Source organism: Platichthys flesus, chromosome 21, assembly GCF_949316205.1.
Source record: "Platichthys flesus chromosome 21, fPlaFle2.1, whole genome shotgun sequence".
Taxonomy (NCBI): Eukaryota; Metazoa; Chordata; class Actinopteri; order Pleuronectiformes; family Pleuronectidae; genus Platichthys; species Platichthys flesus.
In genome coordinates this window covers 18,668,803-18,691,557 of record NC_084965.1, presented here as the reverse complement: position 1 = coordinate 18,691,557, position 22,755 = coordinate 18,668,803, and the positions used below count along the sequence as shown (strand labels likewise).

The window sequence follows — 22,755 nt, the reverse complement described above, 5'->3', positions numbered from 1 at the left end:
CAAAGCACCTTGCATTGGTAGTGAGGAGCGGCGTGTCTGCGTGATGATGGATCAGGTCATCTGCTTGGTCCCAGGGCCTGGCTGTGGAGCGTCATCTTCATCAGACAATGCCTGACAGGGCGTCCATCATCGCAAAGTCATGCCGATGGGCCTGGTCCCTAAAGCAATGTCAGTTTACATCAACACATCGGCAGCAACTTTATCATTTCAGTCATGAATAGACACAAATTGAACCTCAGTGGTTGACTGTAATCATCAGGGGTTCAGGCCTAACTGCTGTTTACATACGAGTGTACTATTGTCCATTTGCCTCCTTTCAACCACATTCTGGAGAATCCTGCATGATGGCAGATTCATAAATGAATATTGTTACATTTCATATAGTATGGACATGGAGGCTGTACAGTCCTTGACTCCCCTTGTTCACAGTTTCATTTGGCTTTAGAAAATGGTTGGAACGTTGAGTGATGGAACAAACTCTAGCAAAGATTTACAACATATTCTTGGGATGTTTGGAGTAGCAAAGATTTACAACATATTCTTGGGATGTTTGGAGTAGAAAGTTGATCTATTTCTTCCATTTACAAGAATGAAATCAACAGGATTGTGTCTGTGTGGATAAGTCACCTGAATATATGTTGAAAGGTGCTTTCTGGATTGAAGAGTGTATTGTCGGCGTGTTGGTTTATCCTAAACATGGGAAGATGAGCCGAACTCGGTTTGTTCAATCAAGTATTTATTTAGAAAACAATGAAAGGTTTCAATCAGCAAAGCAATGGGCATCCAACACACTACCCCAGAACTCTAGCAGCCCTGGGGAAGCCTCGAGTCGCATCAGAACACCAGACCCATCAGAACACATCGAACAGCCGGCGTCTGTAAGATTTTATAACAGTAGGTCTTGGTTCTTCCTCCTCGAAAGTGTGCACGCGTAGTCCATCCTCTTGGCATTGGAATAAGGAAGTGAACAGGAGACACTCCAAAGGCTTTGACACAGCTGATGCCATGAGGGCCAAACTGTTGTTGTTGGAGAAAAGGTATTATTGTGTACCTGCTATATCGGCTGTACATTCTGTTTGTACAGACATTCAAAACAACTTAACCAAAATAACGTACCAACAATGTCACTCCGAACTTCCCCAGATGGGACACTTCCTTCAATTACTGGAATTATGCTTTAATAACATAAGTTAGAATTTAGAACAATTAAAAGATTATTATTAACACTATGCAGCAAGGGTTATTTATAAATCATTTGTGTGAAGGCCTTATCTGGCTCAAACTGCTTATATCTTTATTGTTAAGAGTACAGTCAGAGACTATAGTTAAAATATTGAAATCCTTACAGTATTTGTGTTTTATGAACAGGGAAACATGTTCAGCTGTTCGATCCCCATCTCCCCTATTCCGCATGCCAGGATGATGCCCCCAAATTGCTCCTGATGTTTGATAGAGAAAGCACTGTACAAGTGGATGGCAAAACTGTAATGTAAAGTGCATTGAGTGGCCATCAAGACTAGAAAAGCATTATATAAAAACAGAGTTTTTAGTTTTCACTAACGTATGCATGTATAAACTGGTTTTGCCACCATGACAAGTCAATGCATTTAGCATGTATGTGATTTGATTGGCTGGTACATGTGCTGCCCCTTGAACTTTGTTTTAACTTCTACCACTCACAACACAAGCCAAACCAACCGTCAGAACCATGACGGCGCTCAGCAATACATGTCACCCTATTCAAAGTATTTAGGGCTGGAGTGCTCTGTTAAAAGACCAAAGCTGCATCCAGCACTACAAGGAGGCGTTCCCTGACTTTACTAATTCCATCCAACGCTCACGTCTGTAGCCAAGTTACTCTAAAGATGCTCCAAAGCCGGCATTAGCATAACGTTCAGAAGGTTTGGAAAACCGACAAATGAGGCCATTTAAGCATTTGCTAAAAGGTGTGAGAGCAAGTAGATATATCAGAGAGATTGTCAGGAGAGCAGAGGCCCTTCAAGACTGATTAGAAAATAGGAATCTACCAGCAGAGAGAAGAGCAAGACATCAGAGGAATAGATTGTGTCAGTTGGCAGGGTGGGAAATGCATCAAGAAAACACACCTCTTTGTCCTGTGAATTAGAACCATCAGAGGGCTCAATCTGTTTATTAGAGCTTGTTTGTCAAGTGGCTCCAAAATGGAGTTTGGCTTCCTTCCCACCCTGGGACTGAGCTAGTTTCAGGAGTGAGCGGAACGGACAGAAGAGAGGAGAGACAGAGGAGTAGAATGCAGAGCTACAGAAGAGTTTTATTAGACATGCTACAGAGATAATGCAGTGTACACAAGAGACCATGAGAAGGAAAACTCAAAAAGCAGGAAACCAAGTCGCACCTCCCCTTGTTAGAAAACAATTCATCCTTTAATTGTGCCTCAGAACTATACCAAATCTTACACGATGAACTGTATAAAATCTGACCTGGAGGGAAAAATATACATAACTATTATTTCTGAGAAAACATCTCATGTCTAGAGGAATTCTTGTATCAAAAGAAAGAAGTGGGATTTATCTTGACACATGATTTTTCTTCTTCCTGAAATGCAACATTTCTTTGTTCTGAAAAGCTAGTTTTCTAAAGATTTAAAGCAACACTGAAGGCACAGAAACTTTGGTCCAACCGAGTAGCCCTCGCTAGTAAACTGTCAAATGACAATGAAATCAGAGTGATGCCAGATCCTATTGTCAATAAACATGCTTAGAAAAACCATTGCCACTGACAATTACACCTCACTGATGTGGAAAAAGCAGGATAGGCTTCAAAAACACAGATAAAGAAATACTCAGCCATGAGCTACATTAAGATGGTTCATCTTGAGTGTGAGCTGGCAAGTCCAAACTGCGGGGGATATCTTAGACCGAACATACTTGTGGAATAATGCAGGGGTTTTCAAAGTGGGAGGTGGACCATCCCATGGGGGAGGGTAAGTGAATGGAAGTGAAAATACATGATATAAGTTATTACATTAACAAAAGGAGATCATTACTATGTGAAATATCCATAGCGAGATATTTACAAACTTGTCTGGGAGAAACCTAAGCCAGTAGAGTTCAGTGTGGTATGCAGGCGTTGTTTCTTTTGGCTGAGAGGAGACTCACTCTCAGACTTTGAAAATCCCTGGAATAATGGAATTCAAGTTAAACTGCCTGTAGCAGGCTTTGTAAAAACTCTGAAGTGTTGCCTCAGGTACATTCCTCTCTTCTGCTTCTAAACTAATAAAAAATGTTAAGAATCTAAAACTCTGACACAAAACAAAAAAAGCTTGGCCTGTTGGTAGCATAGCTTTTAAAAAAACTGCAATAACGTCTACGTAAAAAACAGCTTGCATTCACACCAACCCCCAAAAATAATATGCAATACCAATGTGCCTCAAAAGCAAAGGAGGGTGTTAATGAAGATGTCCATTAAACAGTTGATAATGTCAAGTAAGGCACATGAGTACTGAATCGTTTAACTAAATCAAGAATTAAACATTAATCTACACCAAACTATCATACAGGGGGACAATCAATCATGTCAATATTCAATAATACAGAGGTACAGTTAATAGCTGGGATGATCCAGTATTTGAAACACACTTAATTGTTCTCTTTTTAAAAAAGGATGCATGTCAGAGGTTCCAGTGTCTCTCAAGGAATGACAGGATCAACAAAACCCCAACAACAAAACTATTTCAATAATGTGCCCCTCCCCCCCAATGTCCAGACAGTCTGAAAGATTTCTGACCGGCTCAGAGACGGTGAACCACTCTACTCTCAGCAGTTTGTGGGTCCCTCTCTCAAATGGTGGATTTGGAGAAGGACACTCTCAGGTGCTGGTTGCCTCCCATGTTGTAGTTGTGAAGGTCAATCAAAGCCTGGATGGCCTCCTCCACTGTTGACATCTGAATCAAAGCCATTTTACGATCCCTGCAAAATAGAACAGAATGATTGACAACTGCAGGAAACAAACCTTGTGAGGGGGAAACACCACATTTCTTCCAACTCAAGCTAGAATCTGAAATTGTTCCGAGATAGAACATTATTCGCAGGCAGTAAAGGGATGGTGATGCATTGCGTGACTTCTACTTACTGGAAAAACTTGAATGCTTTCACAGTGCCTCCAGCGTTGGAGAAGAGCAGTCGCAGGTCATCCTCCGTCACATCTTGTCTGTTAAAATGAAGATTGCATTCAGATTCCACTTAGGAGGAAGTTCACATATGTCAAGACACACTCGTACCCCTTTTACACCAGAGTGGACCGAGTGCTAGTGCTGGGCTGCTGCTGGTTCAGAGATGGTTCAACCTGCAAACCTTTTAAGAACCAATCTTCCATGGGAAAGAGGAATTCTTAGAGCCAAGTCATTGTGTGCCTCAAATGTATAAATGAACCCACGAAACTGGCACTTACTACATTTTATATTAAATTATATATAGCCATTCATTCATCGAATGCTTGCTGGCTGTCCTTTCTGGCGCCTGTTGACTTACACACGACATTGACTCAGCTGACATCTCTGACCCGCTACAGTTTTAACATCAATTACCACGACATTATCAACACTGACCACTACATTATGATCAATTATTTTCTTAAATGAGTAAAATCTTTCTTAACAGCTGCACATTTATTCTTTCTCAAGAACGGTAACAGAATCTCTATGACACTTGGTGAATAGATGGGAAATGGGCCACAAAGGAAGCCGTACATTTGCCTTGATTGGCGGAGGCATGTGCTTTCTACAGAGCGCAATTCTAGTTTTGCTACGTTAAAACGTATGCCCCTCTCCAAAATCCAGGTTTTTCATGACAAACAAAAACCATGCCACCATTGTCTAATGCTTTGTCTGGGTCCGTTTCATCACAATCATCTGTACTAGCAGCCGACCGGACTTTCAAGGAGGATATGGAGTTGAGATGGGAATTACAGCTATTTGAAGAGAGACAGATCTTATTCGTCTGTTCCTTTATCTTGCCATTGTGCAATTAAAAAAATACTGTAGTTCCCTAGTGGACCTGTATTAACAACACCCTCCACCTCTGGGTGTTATGAGGGATGTTTAGGACACCGTCTCCTCAAGCCACCTCCCTACAGATCTGAGGGATCCCGTGCTGACTGCCGTGGTACTTACGGGATGTTGGAGAGGTGGAGGGTGGCAGAGGGCGGAAAGATGTTCTGGAAGTTTTTGGATCCTGGTTTCTTAAAGCGATGGAGTGGAGAATTGGCAAAGTCCTTGGTCAGGCCCTGGTCATCCAGGCCATCACGGGGAAGCGCCACCGTCTGATGCTTGGACAGGGTCACTCGGATGATCTTCCCATACACCTTCTGACCGTTCAGGTGGCTCATTGCTTTAACAATGTCAAAGAAAAGGTCAATGAAGACGAAGCTGTTAATATGTAAATAAATACACAGTTGAAACTAGACCAATATTCAAATGAGACAGTGTTTGTGTTTATATCATATGATTCTGGACCAGTCCTGTTGCAGAAACCTAAGACCCATAGGCCGAAAAACTAAAAATTGTGCTGTTACAGTGAAAAGCGTTGTACAAATTCACTTAGCTGGTGCCACAGGGTGATGACAACTCTGAATCAGTGAATTTGGTTGGATATGACATCCTCTTACCTAGCTGGGCCTGGTTGGCGTCTGACATCTGAATGAGAGCGCTGTCCTTCTTATTGTAGAGTATTTTTACCCTCTGGACATCACCATACACTCCTGCATTAAAGCCGCAGGCATGAGGAGAGGAGGTGAGGTGGAGAGAAAGCAGACAGTTAGACTTCTCAAAACATTTTGTACTGGAGACAAGGACATTTCAAGACTAGAAGCAAAGAAGAGAGAATAGAATGCACACAAGAAATTTAAAGAAGACTTCAGAGTGAGAGGTGTGTAGAAAGAACAGGTAAAGAAGGAGAAGAGACACCCTCTAAACAGATAAGTTATCAAGCTGTATCAGATGGCTTTAAATAAAAACATCATGCAAAAAAAATGACTTAACCGTGCATTAACGAATAACTTTATCATGAAGATTAGCCCAAACCAACAAACAGGGGGGAACAAGGTATTACAATTACCAGGCTACTGTGTGCAAATAAATGTAATGTAAATAGGATTGTAACAATAATCATAATAATAATGACAAATGTGTCCAAGATAGAATGGAAATAGAGCAAAAAAGAGGTGGTAGAGAGAGAGAGAGAGAGAGAGAGAGAGAGAGAGAGAGAGAGAGAGAGAGAGAGCGAGAGCGAGAGCGAGAGCGAGAGAGAGAGAGAGAGAGAGAGAGCGCTAACGATAACATACCGAAGAGGGTAAACAGACTTTGGGGCGTAACCATCTTTAGAGGGAGAGAAGAGCAACAAGCAGCGTGAGACAGGTAGAGAGGTAGAAGAGTCGGAGCGGAGCGGAGGTAGATATGGACAGATCGATCCAGAACGGAGGTAGGTAGAAGGAATGGTGGTTTTTGTTTCCCCCCCGGAGAGTGATGGAGGTGGTGGGTCATGGAGGAGGGGAGCAGGCGGGCAGAAGAGGAGTCATGTGGGGGGGGGGTTTTGAGAGGGGTAGGGATACCGTGGGAGGAAGAGGTTGTGATTCGAGGGGTTAAAAAAATTACACCCAGCCCCCATCACAGGGAGAGAGGGGCAGGACGAATGGAGGGGAGAAGGGGGGTAAAAATGGGGTAAAAAATAAAACAAATTAAAAAGTGAGGAGGGGGGAGGGACAAAAAATAAAATATAGGTCAGTACACTGGAATAATGCAAGCAGTTTGGTAAGAGATAATGGCTTGGATCAATGTTTTCTTTAGTCAAAATAAAGCAAATAACTTGCGCCGAATGTAGGTCACCCTGGACAAGCATGGGGTAAAGGTACATTCAGTCAAAATCATAATAAAAATCTGCAATAAAGTCATAACCATGGGATAAAAACAACATGCAGCAGGTAAGAAATCTGAAGATCTCCAATCTTTCAGTGAGGGAGAGTGGTACGAGAACATGAGAAGCTGAGGGGGGGGGGGGGGGGGGGGGGGTTCTGCAGTAAAATTGGGCATGCAAGAGTTGATGTGAAGGCCACTTGACTTAAAGCTGGTGTTCACACAAGTCAGAGAAGCTAAAAGAAAGCTTAAGCACAGTATCTTAACACAGGTCGCAGGTTGAGTTTGAATGTTTGAGATACTGTCAAAGGCTTCAGGATGACACATTCATTCACAGCCAGAGAATAGACTGATGAGGAAAAGAGACAGATACATTAGGAGACAGATTAGATGCTATCTAATTCACAGTTCTAAAAAAAAAAAAAAAACGCATAGGAAAAGGGAGGAAAGACAGTGAGCAAGCATTTCAGAGAGGCAGGTATTTGTTCCCAAAAGTGAGAACGGGTTAAGAGATCACAAAATGATTTCATATGAGCTTTCATATGAGCTGAGGAGAGATGAAGAGAGCTTACAGAGAAAAAGAGAAGAGAGACAGTTAGCTGAGTTAGATACAGTTTGACAAGAGAAAGGAAGGGCAGAACATCGCAGGAGAGAGGGGAGGGCTTTGGGTGTTGTGACAGAAACAACAAATCTCCCTCTCTTACGAGGACATAGAGAGTCCTGACCAAAAAGGAACATAAGCAACAGGAAGGCCCTGGTCATGTAAAGGACACTAGAAAATACAGCAAAGGAAAGGTTAGACAAAAATTCTTGCTTCATATAAAACTAACTGGAAAAAACTAGAGGTCCAGTCCATCTCTTTGTTAAAAGGAGTGGGACATAGGTCAGAGCAGTTCAGTGATTGGTGAATATCAGAGCTGAGACCATAAATACAACAGCACACAAACTCACAGCTCTTTCAAAAAATCTCTCAGTGTCAATGACAGAACATAGGATTTTCTAGGGACATGGACTAAATATTATCTGCCCGACAAGAAAAGGGACATTTTGGAAATGGGTGAAGAAAGCCACCCTCTCATTTTCACATAATCTCAATAAAGAGATGTTGCCCTCTGCTTTGATATTGCTTTATACTCAACTTACTTAAAACTAAACCTGAAGCTGACACTGCACAAATTAGCCAAAATATGCTGTTTAGTTTAACAGATCCATGTTGAGCCATAAGGTCAAATAAGTACAAAATCCACCCATTCTCAAAGGACCTGAATGGCAGACACAAGACAATAAAAATGGAAATGGTAGCACAGAAGAGCACTGGCTATAACCAGCCAATAAATTAATCAAAACAGAGGAATGAAGGTGGTGGGAAGAAGTGGTGGAGTTCAAGCCTTATATGCTCCATCTGACTGGTGTGTTTGGATGTGTGTTACTGACCTCCTCATTGAGGTTGCTGACCAGCAGGACCCCACTGGACCCTGTCTGTCCAGCCAGGGCCACCCTCCCTGCAGCAGCAGCAGCCGCGGCTGCAGCGCTCAGAGGGCTCAGGGCTCCTGACAGGAAACAGACACAAAAATCATGGAATGGAGCGCAGCACTTCCACTAAGCCACTAAATGACATCACAAACTAAGGTTTAACAGCTTTTATTTGATTTATTATTTAATATGTAATATTTTCAATTAGGACTGAACTTGAACAGCAGCCACTACTCAATTCAATTAAGGTAAGTATTTAAAAGCTATACTGTGTTTACAAATTATTCAAACCTGGCCAATGACTACTGGCCAATGACAAGTCAAATGATTTACTACATACCATGCCAAATCTAATCACATTTCATGGTCACGACCATAAGTTGAAACAATAATGAATATAAAAAAAAGAAAAAATATAAAAGTTGTAATATACCTGGGATCTTACCGAGGAGAGAATTGGAATCTTTACTATACGCAGCGGCCACCGTGGAGTCGAGGCTGGGCTGTCCGTCACCAGCGGGAAGCTCAGGTCGTGTGTAGTCACGACTCTTATCATTGTTGTACTTGACATTTAGGTTAACCAACTTGGAGAAGTCGATACGCAGTGTGCAGCACGAGTTGTATATGTTCTGACCATCCAATGCCTGGCGGGGGAGAAAAAACATCATAGTTTTCCTAATGTTAACCAGTTACATCTGGACTGTAGTTGATAAGTAACAAAGCTGCATAACATGACCAGTAGGAGCACAAGGTATGTAATGTCTCACCAGTTTTGCTTGCTGTGCGTTAACAGGATCACTGAACTGTAGAAGGGCCTGGAACTGATTGTTCTTGGTAAATGTGATTATCTTCATAACTGTGCCAAACTTGGAGAAAATCTGCAGACGAAAAGAAAAGAAAATTTTTCACAATGAATATTCTTGAACATGCGAGAAAGGTCAGAAATAGGGTTTCTTACCTGTTGCAGCACATCCAGCGTTACTGGGTAGAACATGTTGTCGATGATGATGCGCAGCACGGGACTGGAGGCTGCTGCGAGGGCCTCCTGAACGTCTGAGCTCGGAGAGCCACCAGACTGGACTGCTGACACTGCCTGCAGCACTGCCTGGGTCCGCTGTTAATGCACAGACAGCGTAACAAGCACTGACAACTTTGTCTAAACCGGTTATGAGTAGGGCTAAACGATTAATTGCATTTGCGATAAAATCGCGATATGATAAAACGCGTTTTTCTAATTGCAACGTGCGTGATTAAAACGTGCGAAAGAGAGTAGAGCTCTGGGCTGCTGTCCTCACCCGCAGCAAGAATGCCGCGGGACCACAAAACTCCTCTGATCGAGAAGATAGCGAAGCAAGCCTGCATCACCTACAGGGTCCTAAAGTTTTCGGCCGATGTGGCGGACTCACAGAGCGAGCTCATCCCGCTGCTGAGCGAGAACGGGCGCCGGACCTGAAAATCGCTCCCCAGAAAAGCAAGCCGTGCTCCGGGGGGGCGGGGCTCCAGAGCCCCCCCCGCTCATCTACATGCATATCTGCGAGACGGAGGTGTTCAGCATGGGGGTGTTCCTGCTGAGGCCCGGCGCCTCCATACCGCTGCACGTCCACCCGGACATGAACGGGAATCTACGGAGCTACTGATCCGCATGCTGCCCTTCCAGCGCATCCAGCTGGCCCGCCGCATCCGCGGACACAGAGCTTAAACTGCTGCTGCTGCTCCACTGACTATAACAACGCCGCTTTCCAGCACTCATAAAATGCAATTCAATGTGGAAGTAATCCAAGTATTCAGAATACGTTCCTCAGATTAGTTAATGATACGGATTACGTTACAGATTACATTTTTGGGCATGTATTCTGTATTCTTTAACGGAATACGTTTTGAAAGTATCCTTCCCAACACTGGAAATGTTACTGACTTGGGATCAATAAGACACCTATAATTTAAAAAAAAAAATTCTCAAGATGGTAAATTTTGCACACAGGTTATAAAAAGTGCATGCCTTGTGTTTATACTTACAATGACTTTGATTAAATTACTTAAATGCACACTGATTCGTTGTTCCTGGTTCTGTAATGAGCCATTAAATTAAAATGTGGGAAAGAATATTGTACAGTAAATGTATCTAATATTGTGTTGGTCATTTTTAAATCATTCATTATGTTTTTTTGGGGGGAAAAAAAGAGGATAAAAAAAAAAAAAATCGCAATTAGATTATTTTCCCAAATCGTTCACCCCTAGTTATGAGACATATACAACATCACTATCATTTGAGTTTCAGATCTCCAAATTTCTAGTAATTAACTAGTAAGGCAGCCGAAAACAGTACTGCTCAGCCACAGAAAACAATACTGCTCAGCCACAGAAAAAGGAGGCACGAGTAACAGTCAATTATTAGTCGATTAACCGATTAGTCAATCTAAAAGAAAATTATTGGGCTACTTTGCAACTATGTACAAGTTCAGTTTTCAAGCTAAAATCCCCATGCTATGGTTATAGTTGTCATAGCTATTTATAACATTATGGGTAGCTGAATGTCATTAACTTTTTGCTATTTGAAGACATCACTTTGGATTCTGGAACGTTATTATGTAAATTTTTCTTTTTAATCACACAGAATAAATAACTCATCGATTATTCAGGAACTATTTTTAGCAGATTAATGAATGAAGAAATGAATCATTAGTTGGAGCCCTACCTGATTTCCAGCATCGGTTTTGAGTTCCTTGTGATTGGAGTACTGAATAAAGATGGGGATATTGCGGATATGAGGAGTTACTGTGGTATAGTAGTTAATCATAGTGATGGCTGCCTCCTCTGTCCCCATCTCCAAGAATGCCTGGAAGTAAAGAAAACAAGTAATTCACCAACATAGTAACCAATAAACAGGTAACTTATCTGTATATGTAACAGTGATCACCTAAAAACCACTACACCCGTTATTGATAATCGTCAAGTAATTGAGATAAGAAGATAAAAAAACAGACTTAACACCTAATGCATCGGGATGCGGGCGTTAATGACCCTGCACCGATGCGGAGACAGACAGACACTCATTGTTATGCTACGTTCACTGTTTTAGAGATATCAAGCCACTGCATAATTATAATCACAGCTGATTCAGGACAGATATACAGTTCCGGTCGTCTTTTACTGTGTGAGTCTCCTGTCAGAAATGTTATCAGACCAGCACAGACCGAACAGTCTTACACGTAGAGATGAGGCCTGTGTCGATTAGGGCTGAACGATTAATTGCATTTGCGAAAATCACGATTTGATAAAACGCAATTTTCTAATCGCAGCGTGCGCGATTAAAATGTGCGAAAGAGAGTAGGGCACTGGGCTGCTGTCCTCACCCGCAGCAAGAGTGCCGCAGCATCACCTACAGGGTTCTAAAGTCTTCGGCCGACGTGGCGGACTCACAGAGCGAGCTTATGCCGCTGCTGACCGCGGTGCGGGCGGCGAACCTGAAAATCACTCCGCCGAAAAGCAAGCCGTGCTCCGGGGCGGCGGGGCTCCAGAGCCCCCCGGTCACATACATGCACATCTGCGAGACGGAGGTGTTCAGCATGGGGGTGTTCCTGCTGAAGCCCGGCGCCTTCATACCGCTGCACGACCACCCGGACATGAACGGGGATCTGCGGAGCTGCTGATCCGCAAGCTGCCCTTCCAGCGCATCCAGCTGGCCCGCCGCAATCTGCGGACACAGAGCTTAAACTGCTGCTGCTCCACTGACTATAACAACGCCGCTTTCCAACACTTTTTAGAAAAATTAATTCAATGTGGAAGTAATCAAAGTATTCAGAATACGTTACTCAAATTGGTTGGGCATGTATTCTGTAACGGAATACGTTTTCAAAGTATCCTTCCCAACACTGGAAATGTTACGGACTTGGGAGCAGTAAGACACCTACAATAAAAAAAAAGTGCAATCCTTGTGTTTATACTTACAATGACTTTGATTAAATTACTTAAATGCACACTGATTTGTTTTTCTTGTTACTGTAATGAGCAGTTAAATAAAAATGTTGTAAAGAATATTGTACAGTAAATGTATCTAATATTGTGTTGGTCATATTTAAATCATTCATCATGTTTTTTTCGGGAGAAAAAAATCGCATATTAAATCGCAATCGCAATTTTGGGGGGAAAAAATCGCAATTAGATTATTTCCCCAAATCGTTCAGCCCTAGTGTCGATCAATCGATCAGGAGTAGCAGACACTGTTTGAGAACAAAGTAGGTATATTTGACAGATAACTGGCGGACAAATGCCAAGTGTGTCCTACTGGCCACCTCAGCAGGCTGACAATGGGCTGTAGGCCGGCTTTTGTTCGAGCTGTGTGCATGTTTCAGATGCTGTTTGAGATAACAGGACTGTGTCCTAACACACTTGTGTGGTACAGCAATATGTCAACTGACACATGGTTCTCGACAGGTCAAGATGACTAAAATATGACCACTGTCCTCCAGGGAATGAACAATACTATCATATAGATTTTTAAACATTGTACGCCACCTGCCTTGGCTCAGCCTCAATGACTTTATCTATGATGTTATTTCAGTTTTGCTGTCGCAATGGAAGTAAATTAAGTCTTGAAAAAAGATATAAATAAGTAAAAAAACAGTGTTTGGTCAGAAGTTAATGTTGCAGCAGGATAATGAGCTAAAACATTAGAAAAAGAGAACGAGAAAGCTGCTTCACATGAGCACCAGTGTCAAGACCAGACCACAAGAAACTGGTCTGTGACAAACTGGACAGAAGGAGAAAGAAAAGCAAACTGAAAATTTGGAACCTCTGCAAAAATGGTGGGACAACTTTGAACTTTGAAACCTGGAATACCGCAAGTGTGTTAAGCCGCTGAAGGATTCCAACATTTAGACTGAACTGTGTTTAAAAGGGAACTTCCAGGGTTCCTAATTTTGTATGTGTGATGGTGAATTTTCTCTAAATTCAGAAACACAGAAATTACATACATTTAAAGAGCTATAGAAGTTGAGGTTTGTTAAAACGGTTGAGTCTTGCTAGCCATGTCTCCCACTCACCTGGTTCTTTCCCTTTAGTGTGAGGATGTTGGTGACTTTGCCAAAAGGCAAGCCAAGGGCGATGACTTCTGTCTCTGAGGCCTCGTTGGGCAGCTTCCTGATGTGGAGCACACGGGATGGAGGGGCCTCCTCCACCCTGAGCTTTTTACTGTCACTGCCATTGGAAGCCCCATCTACAATTCAAGTTAAACAAGCACAGATTAACTGCACTAATCCGTATAATGATAGCCAGTTAAAAATGGTTTTCCACACATGCAACTGTCCAGCTAGGTGACGTTAGGTTCAGCTAAGTTAGATAAGAAAATTGTCAGCTATTTGCAGCCTGCCCACGCTGTCATACCACGCAGACAGTCAGACCTCATGTTTCAGTGGTAGTTCTGTGCATACTCACAAGTAGCATGCAATGCAGCTGTCTCTCGTGCAATAACTTCTCTTGCAATCTGTATAACTTTCACCTGGAATCTGCAGCACGAGAGCGATCTACATGGGTGGGCACCCCCGCTACCACCATAGACTTAATGATTTATGTGGGAAATACTGCTGCATTATATGGAAGGGTGATTTTTCTTTAAATCACAGTATTTGAAAACATTCAAGTTGCATCTATTGCACTTCTGTCCGTCCCAGGAGAGGGATCCCTCACATGTGGCTCTCTGAGGTTTCTAAGTTTCTCCCCTGTTAAAAGTTTTTTTGTTTTTCCTTACTCTTGTTGAGGGTTAAGGGCAGAGGATGTCACACTTTGTTAAATCCCTAAGAAACTAATTGTGATTTGTGAATATGGGCTATACCAATAAAATTTGATTGATTGAAAACTGATTTGGAAGTCAACTTCCATTGCAAAGGCCAAAGCTTCCAAACATTTGGTTCAGCCTATAGACTGCATATAAAGATTGAATTCATAATAGCTCTCCAAACGTCTTTATTGGCTTCACTTTGGCTGGAGTATAGGTCATAAACATGGGCCAAACTAAAGAGTGAAAATACACATCAAATTCACTTGTCAAATATGTTTTTTACAAAAATGTGTGAAATCTCAAGGTTTGGTTTTAGTTTATTATTTAATAATCTAACAACAGGATGACGCTTCATGATTGACAGGTGATACTGAATCTGTCCTTATGTCTCTCTTCTCAACCCAACTTGTCGAGGCAGATGCCCTTGCACCACATGTCTGGTTCTGTGGAAGGTTTCTTCCTGTTAAAAGGGAGTTTCTACACCGTTTCCAAATGTCTGCTTGTTGTAGGAGCTGTTGGGTTTAACTAGAACATTGCAGGGTCTTGACATTGGCATGTTTCGTGTTTTGAGATATGTGCGCTAGCATCAGCGAATGCAATTATGGAAGAGCTGTGACCACTTGTGATCCGATGTCAATTCAACAATGTTGTTGTTTTTTACCCAGTCTGAGTTTAAACGTGTCTGATGACACCATGTTTATGAGTGTGCGGAGAGAGAGGGGAAGGGAGAGTGCGGAGAGAAAGGGGGGGGATAAAATAATAAATGCGCGCAACTATGAAGTAATATTTTATCATTATGATCATTATGTAGTGATCAGTGTTTATAATCTGGCAGTGGTTACAAATAAATGAATGTTTAAACGGTACAAGGTCAGAGAGGTCACCTGAGTTGGTTCATGTCTGCGAGAGAGCGGTGTGCAAGTAGAATCAGGATTAACTGAATAATAATTATTTCACATAAGTGCAAGGATTTAGGTTAATTTTCATAGTAGAATAAATTTTGGAGCAGATAGATCATTATATCAGCAAAATAAAAAGACAAACCGCTTAAGCGATTGCAAAACAACTGACAATGGAGTCACCCAATTTCTGATGGAAGATATAATCCTTTATATTCATTTAACAGTGACCATTGAGAGTAGTAGGAGATTTGGCTTCCTTCCTATTCATTTAGATAAGGGCCAGGTCTTGTTAGCCGTAAATAACTATCCGGCGGCGTTGCCAAGATGGCTGATGTGTCAAGACTTGTGTATAAGAAATTGACTGGCGACCTGAGCGGAGGTACGAGCTCTCTTTTTTTCCTATGAATTTGTTCAACAGCAAATTTGTGATATTTTTCATGACAGCAACCAAGTGTCATTCCATGTTAAATCTCCTATGAAAGAGTCTGACAATAAAACCCAATTATTAACAATATGAATACCCCTCCTCTCTCCATGACGGCTGGCCTTTCACATTGCCAGATTGCCATTGCACAACGAACCATAAACGCATTTGATGACTGACGTGGTTGGACAGCACATCATATAAACTACATCTAAGAGACCATAAACCAACCCTCAAGACAGTTCATTGTAGGGCTGCTTGATTAATCGAAATGTAATCGCGATTATGATTATTGGGTCAAACGATCTCCAAACTACAATAATCAAGTTGAAATGATTATTTGGCATTTTTTTTTAAAGAGACGCAAATGCGCAATTCAGTCCTTCCCCCCAAGTATTCAACGCGGCCCAGCTGACAGGCACTCACTCTCAAGCAACTGTTAAGTGGTGACTGGCGGTATTCAAAAAACAGCACGAGTAGAAAATGGCAGAGGGAGGGCAGCCCTGTTTGATCCACAAAAGGTGTAGAAAAGTTCTCATGTATGGGAACACTTCGGCTACAATGTAGCGGCCGTTCAATGTCGGGGTTCGGGGGTAAATGATGATGGTCCTCATAGCCATCCCCCACCCCTCTCTTTCTCTCTCTGTCTGTGTGCTTGTAGTGGGGGGGAGCAGATGGGGACATTTCAAATTTACCGGAAGTGACTGGTACTTCCGGTCCAGTCATTCAAAGAATAAAGCATAGACTTCAGAATAAGGGCACATTAATAATCGTTTGAATAATCGTGATTTCCATATTGTCTAAAATAATCGTGATTTTTTCCATAAACGAGCAGCCCTAGTTCATTGTAAAACATTTGTAACCCGTCTTAACAGTGGAGTAAATAACCAGAGCTTTCAATAAGCGTTGCCCGCTGCAAACAGCCGACCATTATTTCCCTCACTGCAGTGGAAGAAAACTCCTATTGCTAATTCCATCAGTTTGATTAGTGTAATTGGCCATATTCTAATACAAAATGTACATTCAAACAGATCATATACTGCAGGGCTGCAGTATATGCGACACACGTAGAATAGATACCATTGTGGTAGCAGAGAAGGTGATGTGAAGATAACTCCAAATGATGACATTTATGCTCACCATTTTTAGTGCAATAATAATAAATAAACCTGGATAGCCTAATAAACCTGGAGACTGAATTATTCTCAATCTGTTTAAGCACCCAACTGCACAACAGGGCTTTGTCAATTAACGTGTTTGAATATTTTTCCCTGAGTGCATAATGGCAGATGTTGACTGCTCACATACTGTTCATATAGACTCTAATTCATTTTGAAGTATATCATTCATTAAATAATATATTTTCAGTGAGGTGGTGTGGCCCTTACAGAGCATTGACCTCAACATCATCAAGTCATCTGGTTTTAAACCAAGAGGAAAAAGACGCAGTGACAGACTAGATCCACAGGCAAACTGTGGAGATTTCCCAGGAGGATTGGTGTTGTTTTAAAAGCAAATTCTGGTCACAACAGAATTTTTTGTTTTTGTTTGCTGAACCTATATTGAATAGCTTGATACCTTGCTCTTCATGAATCCTTTCATGGAATGATGTTAAATTATGAACCAGTCTGACCAGGTCCAACTCAGAATCAGCTGCCATGCAATCAAACTCCAAGTCATGTGACTGCATACATGCACACTCAGGTGGCAGACTAGGGCTGCTCGATTATGGAAAAAAAATCATAACCACGATTATTTTCGACAATATTGAAATCACGATTATTCAAACGATTATTAATATGTGCCCTTATTCTGAAGTCTATGCTTTATTCTTTGAATGACTGGTGCGCGCGCAATAAAGTGAATCACTTCCGGTTCAGGTAAACACTGATGACGGCTGCGTGTCTTATTCCTCCGTGAAATCAGGATATGGGTGCCCGGTTAATCAAACCCTTAATAATGGCAACCCTAACACTCTCCAAAAAAACACTATGTAACTCTCATTATTAAATGTCCCCTTCTGCCCCCCCACTACAAGCACACAAACAGACAGACAGAGAGAGACGGATAGGGGTGGGGGATGGCTATGAGGACCATCATCATTTACCCCCCGAACGGGTTACATAAAACAACAAGCGGAGAACTGTCGGTCTGGTGTGAACCGTCAGACGGAAGCGCTTGAGAATAGACGCTGCTCTGTGCCGCCGCTACACTGTGTGGCGCTGCCCCTTGTCCGCTTCTTCGTATCCGAAGTGCTCCCATTTAAGTTTAGTTTTTCTGCCCTTTTTATCCATCAAACGGGGCTGCCTTCCCTCTGCCATTTTACTCGCGTTTTTTTTTTTAAATGTCGCCGGTCACAACACGCACAACTCACCTCCTTCACTTCTGAATGAGAGGGAGTGGCAATCAGCATGGCTGTGTTGCATGCTTTGGGGGAATGACTGAATTGCGCATGCGCCTCTCTTTCAACGAAAGATGTCAAAAATATTTGCTTCAACTCGATTATAGTAGTTTCGAGATCGTTTGACCCAATAATCGAAATCACGATTAAATTTCGATTATTAGAGCAGCCCTATGGCAGAGCTTTGTGTCATTACAGATTAAAGGTTAGAGAACCTTATGCTGCTGTACTTAAAAAACTTTGTATGTTTACTTAGTATTAGGAAATGTCTTGTGTTATCTGTTGTGCCTGTGCACTTTATATGTCTCACTGTGGGAGAGTGGGAAACGTTGTATCTATTCCTTGTATGTTCTGAACATGTTAAGAAATTGACAATAAAGCTACTTTAACTTTAAATGTCTGGAGTGGAACATGTGTCTTTTTCTATTTTTAAGATCACCCATAAGGTTAAGGGCACCAACTGGTGTAAGATACAACACTAATGTTCTTTTATGTTGATGCTCATGTATTGAAGATTCCCTATTGGACAAATTAGTAAGATACAAGTGACAATCATGGTTTCTTATGGGTTGAGACAGTGACTTAAAAGAGAAATGTGGCTGTTTGTGTCACAGTAAAGATGAATGGAGCTTAATGAATGTGTCAAGTAATGGATTTGATCAACTTTACCAAGCCTCAACAGACATGTGGTCAAAATGATGAGGCCACATGTGCACTAATGACAATTTCTTCTTTAATATTTCACACTATTAGCAAATTTTAACACTCTCCATGCACAACACCTGACCTACTCATGTATAATGTGAAAGGCCACATGAAACTATCATAACAATGAACTGAATGAAAGATGTGGCCTCCATCTAAGACGATGGTTGATATTCTAAAGCTTCCAAACACAGAGGCAGCCTGAGCATCATTATCTCCCTTTATTAGGCAGTTCCCTAGGGCGACATTAGCTTGGTTGTGGCAGGTAGTAGCATTAGTAGACTGGGAATTTGATTTAAGCGATAATCTCCCAAAACACCTCTGTATGCTTTTAACACTGTATTTTGATAGCAGAGTGTTTAATATTCTAACTTTACACGTCTTCTCTTTGTAGCGACATGAACAGCTCTTTCAGTCATCTTTAGTTCAGCAGTTTCCTTTGAGATGCTTCTGATGTAATCTGAACCGTGCGGAGACATTAAAATGCAGTGCTATCCTCCTAGTCTGTTCTAGTCACATGATGTGGTGTGTGTGTGGGTGCCCACCTACTAGGAGCGTGATGCTATTCACACGCTTAAAAGCTCCCATGTGAGAACAGTACAACTGACGCAGCCTGTTTCACTTTTCAAACACCTATTAATCCTTTGATTCTTCTTAATGCCATCTTATCAAATGGCTTTGTGAAAATTCTCACAAACCCCTCCCTATTCATGGGTCGTTCGGAACGAACTCACCACTGCTACTGCTCATGCCAGAGTTGGGACTGTTGTACATACTTAGCTCATCTGAACCTCTCTGTGGAAGAAAAATCACAAAGACGGACAGTCAGACACAGTGTGAAATAATTGGGAAAAACTATTTCCATTTTCCAGACAGGCCCTCAAAGACAACAATAAAACAGCTCTCTGATGACAGTTTAAATGAACAAAGGGAGGCTTGGAGAGTAGGTGGAAAGGGACATAAAGCAGTAGAAGAGTGGACTGGCTCCTCCTCTACTGGTGTGGGTTTTATCTTGCTGAATTTAAGATGTCAAGACGTGTCATTTCATCCTGAGCTATACTAGGTCCCAAAAGGCTCACTGGACCTGACCGGCGCCTTGTGGTCTTAAACCTGACTGATGGGATGACGAGGAAACTGGCTAGGGACCCATTACCCACACAACTTTATAATAGCTCTATACACCCTCTCCTTGCTTCTGTCTGACTGAATTTGAACCAATTGTTCTTCTGTCACTAACATTCTTTATGGTTACGATAAACTAGATGTTGTAGGCCCCTGCTACAGCAGCCTGACACAAATAAATTGAAAGGGTAATAAAGTTGTCTGACTTAGGTCAAAATGTGAGCACACAGTGCATGAGCTACAAGGAACCAAGACATGATGTCTCACCCAGCAGCTGTGTTTTAGTTTCTGACATTGAAATACTGATGAAATAAAAGGGGCAGCAAATACCACCACATCAGGAATCAATATTTTACTGCTGTTGCGTTTCCCTTTGAGGGGGGACTTTAACTTTGTTCTGTACCGACTACAATGCAACCTGAACTCAACAAATCCGGTTATTTAGACAGAACAATGCATTTAAACAAGGAAACAGGTTTGTTCAGTGATCAGAAGGGACATAAACCCAACCCATTTCATTAAAGCCACTCTAATGCTATGAAAGCTCAAAACATATGTTTACAAGAAATCTGGTTGTTCTAGTGTTACAATGTTACAAAGTTCAGGAAGGGAATTTAAATAGAAATATGGTCTAATCCAAATGGCTTGTCTCTACATATTTATTTCATAGACATAAGCCGTGCTTCAAAAGGTCTAAAACACAGCATTACCCTCGAGCTAAGCCCCAAATCCATGTTGGATTTTTAGTTCTCCTGTTATGTAAAATGTACCTTAGATCTGATAAAACCATCAGACCAACAAATGAAGCCAAAAATTTGATCAATTCAGATGTAGTGGTTTATTTTATTCATTTAAGCAAGACAAGTGTCAATATCTAAAATGTCAGTCCTGATGTATTCAGCGACAGCTGTAGTTACTGATGGTAATGACAAATGCAGTTTAGTGCTTAGAGAATTCGAGGAGCACCGTCAGTGATCTGCACACGGCATGAGTGAGTCTGTGAACTACAGGGTTGAGAACCGAAACTTAGACCAAATAAGAATCCCAAATGCCATGGGGTTTTCAACATTTTCAGATTTTCGGTATATATATATATAAAATCTGTGTGTTTGTCAGCAGGTGTCCTATAAATTCAATATGTAAAAGTAATCAGCTCAAACTGTAATATTAAGTTACTGTTCAATTATGTAAACAAAAATTGACGTTTTTTGCCCAAGGGGAATTGTCCAAACGTAAAGGTATAACTAATTATTAAGCAAATGAATGAAAACATTTTGAACTGGTTTTATCAAATCTCAAGCTATTTTTGTTTAACTGAAGCAGATTGAAGCAAAAACTTGACCCTTGTATATTGAACACTTGAAAAAATAAACATAAGAGGACTCACCTTCACGCCAACTGCAACATCACTGATGCTGTAAGACAAAATATTTTTTAATTATTCACAATGAATGGATTTTAAATGGGAAAACTATAAAATACACAAAATTAAGATAAGACACTATTTGAGTGTCTATGCATTTAACTGATTTGACAGAAATGTTTGTTGAGTGCCCATACAAGCCCCATAACATTATCAGCCCCACTAAGAACCCATGGTGTTTCTTAATGTTATTACTTATTTTCCATAACCCCTTTTCATGCTTTGCAATAACATTCATTTTGATTGATCCAATCATAAGTGTAAAGCTCTAAATATGGTACTTCACACCTGACACTAGAATTTGTCAACAGTCACGGGTGATCATGGATCTCAGCTCTCTGCTGTTTACAAATTAACATGTCCATCATTGATGTTTCAACAGTCCAAACACAACCCAACTGTAATAGACGACTGTTGTCAATCTGTTTAAGCGTGTGTGCAAGAGAGAGGGAGAGATCAGGGGTGCAGCTCTGTAATGAAGTCAGATTTTATAATGGGAATATTGTGGTGGTGGTGGCCACAAATAGATACATTAATGGGAAACACTGAGAATTGTAAAATTAGGTTTCCACTCATTATGAAACTCTTGGGTGTCAGAGGGTTCTGGGTGGGTTCGTGATATTATTGGGTTCCATCCAAAACATGTCCAATGGGCACACACTCAAATACTGTTGAAGTCATGCTTCATTCAACACCAATGCATGACCATCCTTCATTCTTTGGACTGACACACCCTGGAGTACTGAACATAACATTTGCTGTGGCCAGATCAGTGTCATTCATTACAAACGGCACCTGTAGTGTTTCGCTAACGTTGGGTTGGAGAAGTGTTTGTTCACACGCACGCGTCATTATAGCAGTTATGATATAATCAGTACTGAGGTCGAAGGCGTCATAAGAGACTGAAATGACGTTGGTTACAGCTCCAGGACCCGCTCGGTGATCCAGAGCTACGTTAGCTACAACACAAAGGGTCAACAACACTGTGTGTTCGTTAGCATGGCGGCTAGCTAAACGCCACTAGCCGCTTCGTTAGCACGCAGCTGTCAGATACGATTGGGGCGAATTAAAGCAGAGTAGCGACTATCAACACGTTTTCCCCTTACGTCACTCTGTACGCTAATTGACTCTATTGAGGTTGCGTTGCGGCGCAAAAAACGAGTCAGACACAGGGCGTCGGCTAAGTTATGCTAACATGCTAAGCAGTTCCCTGAAGAGAGCGCGTGGCTATGGAAACCTCGCATCCGCACCCGTACACTCGTCCTCGTTCCTACTGAACGACGCATGCACACTGTCGAGGGCACTCGGTGCTTCCTCTGTAGCGGCAGGAAGGTAACGGCGCTGATCAAAACATTACCCGTCCATTTCTGTAGAGCTTTCACAGCGCGTCCGCTTCCCGTCCTGTGTTCTCTTCCAGTTTACACCTACACTGCGCGCGCACCACACATACACACACAACACAGGCACGCACACGAGAGCAAAATGGAGGCTAGACGATGCAGTGTCGGAAATTACCGACGAGTTCCGAAGCCCTGAACGACCGCGGTGGCGATCGAGCAACAGCGACCGGTCGACACGTGTAGGGTATCAGCTGTTTGTTGACTGGATGTTCACCATTGCAACCGCTGTGTTGGTTTCTTATG

At 41.9% G+C, this 22,755-nt stretch overlaps 1 protein-coding gene across 5 annotated transcripts; it reads right to left on the bottom strand.

The window, feature by feature from the left end:
- Positions 1 to 715: 715 nt before the first annotated feature.
- LOC133932523 (polypyrimidine tract-binding protein 2-like) lies at positions 716 to 22,617 on the bottom strand. 5 transcript variants are annotated; one of them, XM_062379233.1, is made up of 14 exons: positions 22,470 to 22,616; positions 21,077 to 21,104; positions 19,302 to 19,362; positions 13,402 to 13,574; positions 11,055 to 11,195; positions 9,318 to 9,473; positions 9,127 to 9,237; positions 8,805 to 9,003; positions 8,321 to 8,436; positions 6,319 to 6,352; positions 5,644 to 5,736; positions 5,150 to 5,366; positions 4,111 to 4,188; positions 716 to 3,947 (listed from the first exon to the last, which is right to left on the bottom strand). In XM_062379233.1, the coding sequence occupies exons 1-14, from the start codon at positions 22,475 to 22,477 to the stop codon at positions 3,818 to 3,820; spliced, it is 1,545 nt and encodes a 514-aa protein (XP_062235217.1). In that variant the 5' UTR covers positions 22,478 to 22,616; the 3' UTR covers positions 716 to 3,817. The 5 variants fall into 5 exon arrangements, with proteins under 5 accessions (XP_062235217.1, XP_062235216.1, XP_062235218.1 ...); XM_062379232.1 differs by having other exon boundaries at positions 8,793 to 9,003; positions 22,470 to 22,615; XM_062379234.1 differs by having other exon boundaries at positions 8,793 to 9,003; positions 19,344 to 19,362; positions 22,470 to 22,615.
- Positions 22,618 to 22,755: the final 138 nt, after the last annotated feature.

Coding starts and splice junctions, on each gene's coding strand:
- LOC133932523 (XM_062379232.1), bottom strand. Junction 9,474..11,054: donor AAACCGATGCTGGAAATCAG/GTAGGGCTCCAA, acceptor GTGCATTAACAG/CGGACCCAGGCAGTGCTGCA. Junction 9,238..9,317: donor CGCTGGATGTGCTGCAACAG/GTAAGAAACCCT, acceptor TTTCGTCTGCAG/ATTTTCTCCAAGTTTGGCAC.